The following is a 12,096-nucleotide window of genomic DNA, read 5'->3' as shown; positions in this document are numbered from 1 at the left end:
TGTCTCTAAAACCTCTTATTGCATGTAATGTTTTTTAAGTTTTCAACAACATTCTCTCAGCATTTGAAATGCAGTGTTTTGGTTTTGCATTGATCAAAGTAGTGTTTCATTTGAGAGACATGTAGATTTTCATATTGATTTCATTTCTTCTGTAATCATTTTGCTGTATGAGTTTCATTAGTTCTGCTCTGATCATCAGGCAGTAGTACTCTACTGTTAATGAATACATTTAGTTCATTAAGCAGAGGTTTAAAGAGCTCTGAATTCTAAAGTGCACACAGCCGTTTAAAATGATCACGTGCCATTAGATTCAAAATATCAAATTTCTGTTCAAGGGTCTCTCAAATAATTTTAAAGGGAAAACTTCCAAACACTTGATTTTTTTTTTAGGAAAAATCTATGAAAAACTTTAAGATGTAAATATTTCCGTTTTGGCTCTTTTTAAACAGTTTTTCTTTGTGTTGCTCTCTTTACTACTCTTTGTTCTATACTTTGGTTGCCATGTATTCAGGCGGTATGCCACCTACTCCTCAAGCAGTCCAACTATCAGGACAGAAGCAGAACCAGCAACAGTACGACCCATCCAAAGGACCACCTGTACAGAATGCAGCCAGCCTACATACCCCTCCTCCTCAGCTACCTGGCAGGTTGCCTCAAGGTGCCCTACCGATGGCAAGCATACCCATGGCCCTCTCTCAGCAGGCTCAGTTAGTGGAGAATTCAAGTCACCCTGGTGTGCAAATCCAAGTGCAGGGAGGCGGGCCCATGCTGGCTGCTGTGAACACCCACACACAGCTTCAAACCCAGCTGCAGCAGCAGATGCAACCAAGTGTTCATATTCAGCTGCAGCCCCAGCAACAACAATCCCAGACAGTTCTTCAGTCAGGACAAGCGGTCAGTATGTGTGGAACAATCAACATTAGTCTTTGGATATTTTCTGCAAATGTTGTGTCTTAAGAGACTAGAGGTGGAGGATACAATCTACTTTTGGATGCAATGACATGTGGACAATTCTGACAAACTTCAAACCTTGATTATCTTGGGTTTGTAATATCTAACAAAACTCAGCTATATTTATATAGTTTACATATGTATTAACACTCTTCTTGCCATTATTTACTTATAATTAGATTGACAGTAAGACCCAAAGCTGGCATTTTCATTTGTATTTAGACTGAGGGGCTGCTATCAGCAAATCGTCCTCAATACATTTTTCATTTTCTTCCATTTTCCTTAGACGGTGGCACTTGCTCGCCCTGGTACCGATCCAAACCAGCCTGTTCACCGGATTATGACCAACTCAGTATCAATAACATCTGTGGTTCCTGCCCCTGTGTCTGCCACTAATTCCAATCCAGCTGCTCATACAGCAGGTTCTCTCCGTCCTGTCAGCTCCAACCCAGGAACCCCGTCTAAACTGACAGGAACCAATGGCATATCTGCTGTCAAAATAGGCTTGGGCCAAAATGCGACCGGTCAGTCCCCACAGGAAGGTTCCCAGGATAAGCAAGTGGAGCAGGCCAAATTGGTGAGTTTTATAAAGGTGTAGGTAATGAAAATCTTTTCATGTTGTCTAAACCTCTGGTTTGATCGTAAGTAGTAATCTGCTATTTGTTTCCCCAAAACATGTCATTTTGAACCATGTTACTGGAAGAATACGAGTACATTCTTCCATGTGTTTAAAAATAAGAATGTTGAGGAAGGAGCTGTAAAGTGACATTGTAAATGTTCTGTTTCCTTTTTTTTTAGACGTATAGATAGGCATAAAATAAAAGTCCAGCTGTTTAGCAGATGACATCGTTCAGTCATTTTTGGCCTGGATGAAATAATGATGACCTCAGTTTATATGATATTCTCTGCGCTTTTTGTATTTCAGGAGAGTCAGGTGCACCAACGCATCTCTGAGCTAAGGAAGGAGGGTCAGTGGTCAGTCAGCAGGCTCCCCAAGCTTATGGAAGCATCACGTCCAAAGTCCCAATGGGATTACCTCCTGGAGGAGATGCAGTGGATGGCAGCTGACTTTGCTCAGGAGAGAAGATGGAAGGAGGCTGCTGCAAAGAAGGTTTAACACCAAACAAAATATGAAATTAAGAACATGCGCAAAATACAAGAGATGCAACAACATGAAGATGGCTCTTTGAACCTGTCTTTTGTGCTTCTTTTATAGCTTGTTCGTACATGTGCTCGTTACCATCAAGAACAGAAGAAAAGTCAAGAAAGATCACAGAAACAAAAGGAAATTCATCTTCGTCAAATTGCCAGTACAATTGCTCGAGAGGTGGAGTTCTTCTGGTCCAACATTGAGCAGGTAAGTGTTTAAATACTTATGAATTTCTCTTATTTATAATTAGTAGTGTTTTTAACCAGTCTAAATAAAAGGTTTTATTTTTAAGGTTGTGGAAATTAAACTCCAGTTTCAAATCAATGAGAAGAGGCTTAAAGTGCTTAACCTACAAAAAGCAACAGGTACATTACATCTAACAAACACTTGTAATAACTTAATATTTTTGTTGTATACTTTATTTAATAGTTATTTTATATTGGTCACGGTGCTTTTCCTTTTGACAGAATTTAGCTATATTGTATTAGACACTGAATGCAGTTTACACATTATTGCAAAAATGCAATTTTTATGCCACTGAGTGCAGTGTAACTGGTATGTGCTACTATGAGCTTTGTCAAAACATCTCACCGGTGACGTTCTGTAACAAAATGTTCTGACTTGCATTCCAGTGTCTGGTCAGTCAGCAGAAGAAAAAGTCAATAAGACGGTAGGCGCCACCCTGACGTTTAAATTATTGCGTATCTCATCCTGGATAAACTTTCTCTCAGTGATGAAAACTAATTTTTGTTCCCTTTTTTATTTTATAGGAGGCGACCACCTCTGGTAGAAAGAGAAAATCAAGTTTATCCATGGTGGAAGAAGAGGGTTAGTTTTGTGTGTTGTGTAAGGAAAAAATAAAATAAAAGCAGAACAATTAAAGATTATTCAAAGTCTGTATTTTTTTTTTAGTCACCGATGAAGAGGGCACCATAGAGGAACAGGAGGTCATTGAAGGCGACACAGACCACAAAGCAGAATTGATCGACCTCGCAAAAGATGGTATGTGATTATAATTTCCCATTAGAAATTTTGAAATGTGCTGTTTGACTGCACATGTGTGTTTGCACTTAAAAAAACACTTTTCCTAAAAACCTTAAGGAGATGGAAATCCATTGTTATACACTGAATATTGATAATATTTTTAAGCTTATGTACCGAATGAGGATTAACATTGAGAACATTTTTGTTTTATATTCCCCTATACACAACTTTATAAAATGTGTAGTAGTTCAGTCAGGGACTTTGATGTCAAACTAGAAATACAGAGTCTAAGTCAATATTCGAACTTCTGCACAGATGTGGACAACTGTCGTTACATTTAGGACAGTGTGATAGTCTTGGCAAAAGCTAAGCTTTCTGGGTATATGGTTTGTTTGTATATATTTTTTATTTATTTATTTGTTAAAATGTTTTGTATTTCCTGTTTGACACATGGTGGTCTTCCCCTGGCAAAACAATTAAAATATATATACACTGCTGAAAAAAATAAAGGAAACACTTAAACAACACAATATAACTCCAAGTAAATCAAACTTCTGTGAAATGAAACTGTCCACTTAGGAAGCAACACTGATTGACAATCAATTTCACTGCTGTTGTACAAATGGAATAGACAACAGGGGGAAATCTTTGGTGATTAGCAAGACACTCAATAAAGGAGTGGTTCTGCAGGTGGGGACCACAGACCACTTCTCAGTACCTATGCTTTCTGGCTGATGTTTTGGTCACTTTTGAATGTCGGTGGTGCTTTCACACTCGTGGTAGCATGAGACGGACTCTACAACCCACACAAGTGGCTCAGGTAGTGCAGCTCATCCAGGATGGCACATCAATGCGAGCTGTGGTAAGAAGGTTTGCTGTGTCTGTCAGCATAGTGTCCAGAGCCTGGAGGCACTACCAGGAGACAGGCCAGTACACCAGGAGATGTGGAGGAGGCTGTAGGAGGGCAACAACCCAGCAGCAGGACCGCTACCTCCACCTTTGTGTAAGGAGGAACAGGAGGAGCACTGCCAGAGCCCTGCAAAATGACCTCCAGCAGGCCACAAATGTGCATGTGTTTGCACAAACAGTTAGAAACCGACTCCATGAGGATGGTATGAGGGCCCGACGTCCACAAATGGAGGTGGTGCTCACAGCCCAACACCGTGCAGGACACTTGGCATTTGCCAGAGAACACCAGGATTGGCAAATTCTCCACTGGTGCCCTGTGCTCTTCACAGATGAAAGCAGGTTCACACTGAGCACATGTGACAGACATGACAGAGTCTGGAGACACCGTGGAGAGCGATCTGCTGCCTGCAACATCCTTCAGCATGACCGGTTTGGCAGTGGGTCAGTAATGGTGTAGGGTGGCATTTCTTTGGAGAGCCACATGTCCCTCCATGTGCTCACCAGAGGTAGCCTGACTGCCATTAGGTACCGAGATGAGATCCTCAGACCCCTTGTGAGACCATATGCTGGTGCGGTTGACCCTGGGTTCCTCCTAATGCAGGACAATACTAGACCTCATGTGGCTGGAGTGTGTCAGCAGTTCCTGCAAGATGAAGACATTGAAGCTATGGACTGGCCCGCCCGTTCCCCAGACCTGAATCCAATTCTGGGACATCATGTTTCGCCCCATCCACCAACGTCACGTTGCACCACCTCCATTGGTTAATAAATTTGATTTCCGTTGATGATTTTTGTGTGATTTTGTTGTCAGCACATTCAACTTTGTACAGAACAAAGTATTCAATGAGAATATTTCATTCATTCAGATCTAGGATGTGTTATTTGAGTCCTTTATTTTTTTTGAGCAGTCCATACACGATTTATTTCAGTCATTCATCTAAAACAATTTCCTGTATTTCCATTTGAGTACACTTGTTGAACAGACAGTACATCCAACACCCGTTCTTATTGTTACCTAATTATTACCAGCTTTGCAAAAGAATTTACTACATTTTCTACAAATTTTACTAAAATAAAATATCTTTATGCTGTTTATCCAATCTTGTGTTTAGGCATTCACTGATGTCATCTTTCTTGTATAAATGAGTAAAAATAACTTCTGGTGTGATGTTAAAAACTATAATATATCTAACCCTTATTCAAATTTGAATTAAACATAAGCAAATTTAAAAATAATATGTTTTCAGACATGTTGCTTCCATAGTCCGTCATTACCACAATAATCGAGGTTTATTTTACCAGTGAGAGTCATTGTACTCTGGGTGTCTGAGGCTGAGTCACAGTGGTGTCTCAGAATTTAGAGGTCCCCTAGAAACAAAAGTTCCTGCTTTGTTTGGAGTTTTTGTTCTCCCAGGTTTCTCCAAGCATTTCCCTTTTTTTTTTTTTTTTTTTGTTAATCTAGCCTAACCTAAATAATAATATTCATCATTTAATTAACAGTAGGCTAAACACTATACTTGTTTGTGCTTGAGTCCAGTTGGGATGAAAGTGCCGGACCTTATTAGCTAAAGACACTAACATTGCATGCAGCACCGGTTTCCTTCATGCTGTTTCGTTTACTGTTTCATGTTTTAGCATTATAGTTTTAACACAGGAAGTGCTATTACATGTGTAAAACTAAGGTAATAGCCCACATGCTAGCACTGCTCATAATATAAGTCAAAAAGTACTTGTATTGTAATATTCCTATTAATATTTTTAGTCATGCTATACATATGTTAGCCTATTGCCTGTTTTTGTTTAACTTTATTTGTTCTATTTTTCAGCTGAGATGTCTTTGGATGCTTTAAAGAGACAGTATGCTGGTGCCTATGCTGATGATTTTGAGTGGCCTCAGCCTAGTCCTCATACTGATGAGGATGATGTGGAAGTTACTGAAGGTGCCTTTGTATTTGAAATTGTTAAAGTGCTTTCAGTTGGGGATATTTTTTTGCACTCACCGCAGTGTGGTGTCACTTAACCATTTCACATCCATTCTTTTACAGAAATGGTTTGTTTCCCAAGCAGTTCACCTGAAGCAGTGGTAATTGACTCTCTGTTTAGCATGGACCAACAACGTAGTGCTGATAAATCGACGTCTAACACTAAAGGAAAGGCTGGCAGAGACATTGCTGAAGTAGCAGCTGCTACAGAACTCTTCCTGCCCAAGGGCAGCCACAGAGTCACGTCATCTGTAAGATAAAGAAAACGCTTCACTCATTTAAACATATATTTCTACTATTTTAAAGTGATAACACTATCTATCTCACTAGACCCGCAGCCCCGCACCTATTTTGTTACATGGGTTGTTGAGAGAATATCAGCAGATTGGTGTGGACTGGCTGGTAAACCTTTATAAGAAAAGGCTCAATGGCATCTTGGCTGATGAGACGGGCCTCGGCAAGACTGTGCAGACGGTGGCTTACTTGGCCCACTTAGCTGGTCAGGAGGGTATGTCACTGTTCATAGTTCAATTTGATTTTACTATAGTATTTATTTGTTATTGTTTGTCATAGATTTACATTTTAAACAACATTTTTCTCTACAGGCATTTGGGGACCCCATCTAATTCTAGTAAGGACATGCAAGTTGTTAAGTTGGGAGTTAGAGTTCAAGCGCTGGTGTCCTGGCCTTAAGATTATTCTTTACCTGGGCAACAGAAAGGAGCGCAGATACAAGCGAATGGTTAGTTTGTTTGTCTATTATAGACCCATGAATGACAGTGTTCATCATAAATAAACTGTTTAGTTTTAAGTGGCTCTTCATGTAGTAACGCATCATTCGATTGTTGCTCTGCAGTTATGGGGTGACGCCAACAGCTTCCATGTGTGTGTGACATCATACAAGCTGCTGATGAAAGACCAGAGATATTTTCTGAAGAAAAGATGGAGGCATCTGGTTCTAGACGAGGTGCAACTTATCAAAAACATGACTGGAAAGCACTGGAAAACTATCTTTGCTCTCAGAAGGTGAGCTTATTCATGAAAAAAATATATATATTTGTCTTATAATGAGCACAGCTGTTAATAAAGGGGGTACATGGTTATGCAAATGTTAGATTAGGTTTGTACAAACTGTCTCTATTTAATCATATTCGCTTGATATTTTCCTGCATCATCACCAACATGTTTCTGTGGTTCTTCCAGTGAGCAAAGGATCCTTCTTATCCACACTCCACTGCAGAACACTCTGAAAGAGTTTTGGACCATGATCCACTTCCTGTTGCCAGGAATTACCAGGTCTTACTCAGACTTTCCTGTTGAGGCAGACACAGACGAGAACCAGGACTACTGCCACAAACTTGTCATACGCCTGCACAGGGTGTGTATTGTCCCTACATGTTCTTCTGCTTGTAAAACGGTCAATTGTGCTTTTTATCTCCTATAATTCATAAGTACATACTTCATATGAATAAACTCTTTTGTGCTGCTGTGTAGATGATCCAGCCATTCATCTTGAGACGCTCTAAAAGGGATGTAGAGAAACAGCTTCCTAAGAAGTACGAGCACATCCTCAAGTGCCGTCTCTCAAACAGACAGAAGACCCTTTATGAGGATATCCTTACGCAGCCTGGGTGCGATGTGTTACTGAATAATCATCTTCTTGTCATCTAAATAAATTTAATGATAGAGGACTTGGGCTCAGAGCATATTTTCCAGTCTAAATAAATCTAGATTATTATTGTAAGCCTATTCCTTGATGTATCATATTTAAATAAAAAAAACACATCAAACTCTGCATCTTGTGCATATTGGTTGCACAATTAGTTTTTTGTAATCCTATTTTGTGTATTCCTCCAGGACACAAGAGGCGCTGAAGTCGGGTCATTTTGTCAGTGTGCTTCAGGTTTTGATGCAGTTGCAGCGAGTGTGTAACCACCCTGAGTTGGTGGTACCCAGAGAAACCAGCAGCTCCTACCTCTGTTCATCGCTTCAGTACAATGTGCCATCACTGGTTCTTGGAGCTATTGTTAAAGACTCGAGCGAGGTGTGCACTAGGGTCGATTTTGATCCCCAGAAAAAGAAAAATGCATTGTTACGGGTCAGAAAATATGTCCTTGACAAATTCCTTAATTATTTGTTGTTAAACAGTGTAAATATATATTTTTATTTGGTGTAAAGTCCTAGACAATAAAACAAGAGGCTCAAGCATCCGATTGTTGCCATTATGCTAAGTTAATTTCCTGCCTTTTCTATCTTTTTTTCTTTTTGTAAAGGTTTGACTTTTACTCTGAAATAAATTCTAATTAGTTTAGCATGTTAACCTTTCACATTTCAATCTACCTTGTTATTTACCATCAACCTAGGTTGCAAACCTGTCCATATTTGATCTGATTAATAATGAGAACAGACTGACTCGGTACCAGACCGAAGAAGCTATGCCTAAACTAAAGGTCACTCAGCAGCTCATTGAGGAAATTTACACTGGTCCTGAGCAACCACCAAGACCCAGACCATGTCCGATAAAACCCATGAGGTCAGCACTAAAATGTCCCACATGGACGTCATAATACAATAATCTTATTGCAGTTGCACAATCTGACTGTTGGTTTGCACTTTTAAGGTTGTTCCAGCCTGTGCAGTATGGTACAAAGCCAGAAGGTCGCTTGGCTGCCATTGGAAATGCAGTGGGTCAGCGCCCCACAACAAGCTTTCCCCCTACTGGCACCTTAGTTTCCACTATCAGCCAGGCAGGCCAGACCAGAGGCAGGTCCCCTGTTACTGCCCCGACAGCTACGCCCACATCTCATGGTAAGATTTTTGGAAAATGTGTGTCAAACGACAGGCTATCCACCATCTTCAGGACTCCTGGTTATCAGTACATTGTTTAACTGAAATATATATTACTTCTTATGGTTGTTTGGTTGTTGCTTTTATCCCATTTGCTAATAAAACTTTCTCTGCTTGTCATGCTTGCATTATGCAGTGTTATGCTGCATGATTGAGATGTCATTTTAAATTTAAATTACCCTAATTACTATGTCATGCATTACAACTTAAACCTGGCAGATATTGTCATACACGGTCGTTTGATTGTGAAGCACAAAAATGTGTACCATGGGTATGTGTTTGCTTAGTTTGCTGTAGTTTTAGAGCAAGGCCTACTGTTGGAAATTTCAGTTGACTTTCACACGCAGGAGTCATAAAGGTATTAAAGTTAAAGGTTCAGAGTTTTTAAGTATGCTTTTGTAAAAGGTATAAGCAGTTTATGTCCTTCCTACCATAGATAACTCCTATGCATCCTCGTTAAGATTAAATCCAGATTAGTACATCCTAGAGGCTCAACCTAAAAGCAAGTTCGAGAGGGTCCAAGACCAAAGTGGACTTCTACAATCTAAAAACATATGAGATTGAAAAAATATCAGCAGTTTATGTTCACTCTAATTTAAAAACATTCAAAACCAGAAACCTATGATTATTTACATGGGAAATAGAGGTAGAAGGTGGTCCAACACCAGTAATGTTCCTGTGTGAAACACGCACTGAAAATGGAACATTTAAAGCAAATAAATAGTGTAAATAGTCATTTTGCTTCTTTGTAAATAACTGCCCAAAGTAAACAAGCCAGTAGTTTATACGTTTATATAAGCCCCAATCTGGATCTACACTAAATGAAGATGCTCAGAGAGTTACCAACTACAGGTAAATTATTAACTTCCTCTAACCTTTTACCAGAGCCTCACTGTGTTTAAATCTAAACTTTCTTGCAGCAGTGGTGGGTTGACAATATTGCTCTTTTCTGATGCCTCCAAAACTCTATGGAGTTGATTCACTTTGCAAAACAAATCTAGCACTAAAGCTGCTACAGCTTCTTATTCACACATTCAGTCTTTTTCAAATCCTGTGGTATGTGGTAGATAATCATTTTATTTTTTTTAAAACTAACAGATAACTTGGCAATCTTAGATCTTCATGTTTTTCCTACAACAGAAAAGGACAATTTTGTTTTAAAATATGATAGAATATACTGTATTTTCCCGACTATAGGGCGCACCTCAATATAAGCCGCGCCGGGCTAAAAGCCGCTGATATCGACTGAACTGATTAGTTTCCGAATGGTGCCTGTAGCATAAAAGTTAAAGTGCTGATCAAACAAATCAGAAAAGTTATGGATTAGTTTATTCATCGTCCTCCTGCGCACTGAAACCACTGAAGTCATCTTCTTCAGTGGTTGAACAGCCTCAGAAGAGCTTCGTCACATACATTTTCTGTGTCGATGTCAGTGTAAAAATTAGCGCTTTCTTCTTCTTTTATTTCCAATTTTGACTTCCCACCTGTCTTGTGAAGAAAACTCCACAGCAAAGCCGCACCTCATTATAAGCCGCATGGTTCAAAGCATGGGAAAAAAGTAGCGGCTTATAGTCGGGAAAATGTAACAGATATTACACACCCGCCATAACATAGAAGCAGTAGACAACCTGTTTGCTTTTTGAGTGACTGTGTTGAAAATTAAAAAAAAAACACAAAGAGGACACAAATAAATTTTGTGAGGCAGGTTAGTTTGCAGTGGGGGGCACTAAATATAAGAAAGTATTGGAACCTTTTCCCCACTGACCATTGGCACCCGGTCTCCTACTGCTTCCTGTGTTGGCCCACCACTGCTTTGTAAATATAGGAACTAAACACTTTGCTCTTAATGGTTTGACTAAATATTGGGTTAGCCCTAACATGGAGTCGCCCACCCCATTGCCTTGTATTTCGCAGCCACTGGAACAGCTACTGTGAGAGCCCAGGCTACTCCTACTGTCAGCAGGAGCAGCAACAACAACACTGCATCTTCCTCCATTGCCTCCTCTGGGAACAGTGGCAATGGGCAGCATGCTTTGGGGGCTACTCCTTTGGCCTTGGGTCAGACCTTAGCTGGAACAGTTGTAGGCTCTATGACTTCCCTCAGCCAGCCTGGAAAAACACAGGTTCTAAGGCCAGGTTTAGTCCCCAGCCATGCCATCCAGCCCAGCCTTTTGTCCCAGACGTTGGTTCTTACATCTCAGGCCCAGGCACGGTTGCCTAGTAAGTGGCCAGCCCTCCCCCTTCATCTCTGCATTTTCCCTCCACCTTTACCACAAATGTATTGGCTGCTGTACACCAAGGCCTTTACTTGAGGCACTGCTGATATATGTTTAGTCCAGAGAATACGGCTATGGTTATGCATGATGGCAACAGTGTACAGAGTTGCAGAAATTGCTGTCAGATGTCATACATCAGCAGCTGATGGAAGAGATGTCTCTGTAGACCTGCAGCCATATCAGCAGCATCTCATTGTCTTGGCATACCCAGTTTCTTTCTTTACACCTGCATGTACACTGCATACCTGGCATCACTATGCTGCTTAATTTAAAAGAACATTTTAGGATTTTTCAGTCTGGTCCATATTTTTCCTTAAAAATTGTTTACAGGCCTAAAAATCTTTGCATTGAAACTCTTACTGAAAAAGAACATTGTGACTGGAATAAGTGAGAACGGTACTGCAATGACATTGAGCATCATGCACACATGAACTGTCCATGATGACAGCCAGTAACCAACACAAAATGTCATTGGGTCCTTACTCGGTATAAGTCCAACTGTATTTGTGATCCCACCCATCAATATTTTTCATCCAGATAACAGGAAAAATATGACTCAAGTAGAAAGGTCCAGGAAACGTTTCATTCCTTTACGTATGTTCTTCTTTCTTTGTTAATACTTTACACCCCAGTTTACTAATATCCTTTTGCATCAGCCCAAGCTATAGGGAGAATAGCCAAAGCTTCAGCCTTTCTCCCCTTCCCTTCTTATGTCTAATATTGAATGTCAAAGCAAAGCATGTGGAAGCCTTCCTGCAAATTATCACACTCTTTCCGCTTCAAGTTTTCAACTTTTTCAGTAACCCAGTATTTGTATATGTAATAACTGTAAGGTTGCCGTGATTATATTCTTCAGGATTTTAATTATGTTTGCTTCCAAATCACAGCGTTTCAAGTATAATTTCATCACCGAAGGGGTCAGATAAAATTTAGGTAAAATTCAAAGCGTTGTGTAATCTAAACCTAATATTTGGTGCCTAATCTTCAGAAGATTTGC

General features: G+C 40.0%; 1 protein-coding gene across 10 annotated transcripts in view; it reads left to right on the top strand.

The window, feature by feature from the left end:
- ep400 (E1A binding protein p400) overlaps positions 1-12,096 on the top strand; it is a 41,147-nt gene that overhangs the window by 6,001 nt on the left and 23,050 nt on the right. For 8 of the 10 annotated variants that reach the window (XM_047380958.1, XM_047380956.1, XM_047380961.1 and 5 more), the window contains 19 exons: positions 512-894; positions 1,238-1,528; positions 1,877-2,062; positions 2,168-2,308; positions 2,394-2,466; positions 2,734-2,771; positions 2,872-2,929; positions 3,014-3,103; positions 5,821-5,934; positions 6,040-6,227; positions 6,307-6,484; positions 6,582-6,718; positions 6,833-7,002; positions 7,180-7,354; positions 7,471-7,607; positions 7,834-8,020; positions 8,340-8,509; positions 8,597-8,784; positions 10,738-11,043. In XM_047380958.1, the coding sequence (XP_047236914.1) occupies positions 512-894; positions 1,238-1,528; positions 1,877-2,062; positions 2,168-2,308; positions 2,394-2,466; positions 2,734-2,771; positions 2,872-2,929; positions 3,014-3,103; positions 5,821-5,934; positions 6,040-6,227; positions 6,307-6,484; positions 6,582-6,718; positions 6,833-7,002; positions 7,180-7,354; positions 7,471-7,607; positions 7,834-8,020; positions 8,340-8,509; positions 8,597-8,784; positions 10,738-11,043 (3,210 nt within the window). The remainder of the gene's footprint in view (positions 1-511; positions 895-1,237; positions 1,529-1,876; positions 2,063-2,167; positions 2,309-2,393; positions 2,467-2,733; positions 2,772-2,871; positions 2,930-3,013; positions 3,104-5,820; positions 5,935-6,039; positions 6,228-6,306; positions 6,485-6,581; positions 6,719-6,832; positions 7,003-7,179; positions 7,355-7,470; positions 7,608-7,833; positions 8,021-8,339; positions 8,510-8,596; positions 8,785-10,737; positions 11,044-12,096) is intronic. The other 2 variants (XM_047380960.1, XM_047380959.1) reach the window with 1 other exon arrangement.

The sequence above is a fragment of the Girardinichthys multiradiatus genome, chromosome 12, assembly GCF_021462225.1.
Source record: "Girardinichthys multiradiatus isolate DD_20200921_A chromosome 12, DD_fGirMul_XY1, whole genome shotgun sequence".
In the NCBI taxonomy this organism is placed as follows: Eukaryota; Metazoa; Chordata; class Actinopteri; order Cyprinodontiformes; family Goodeidae; genus Girardinichthys; species Girardinichthys multiradiatus.
This window is presented reverse-complemented; position numbering and strand designations above follow the sequence as displayed.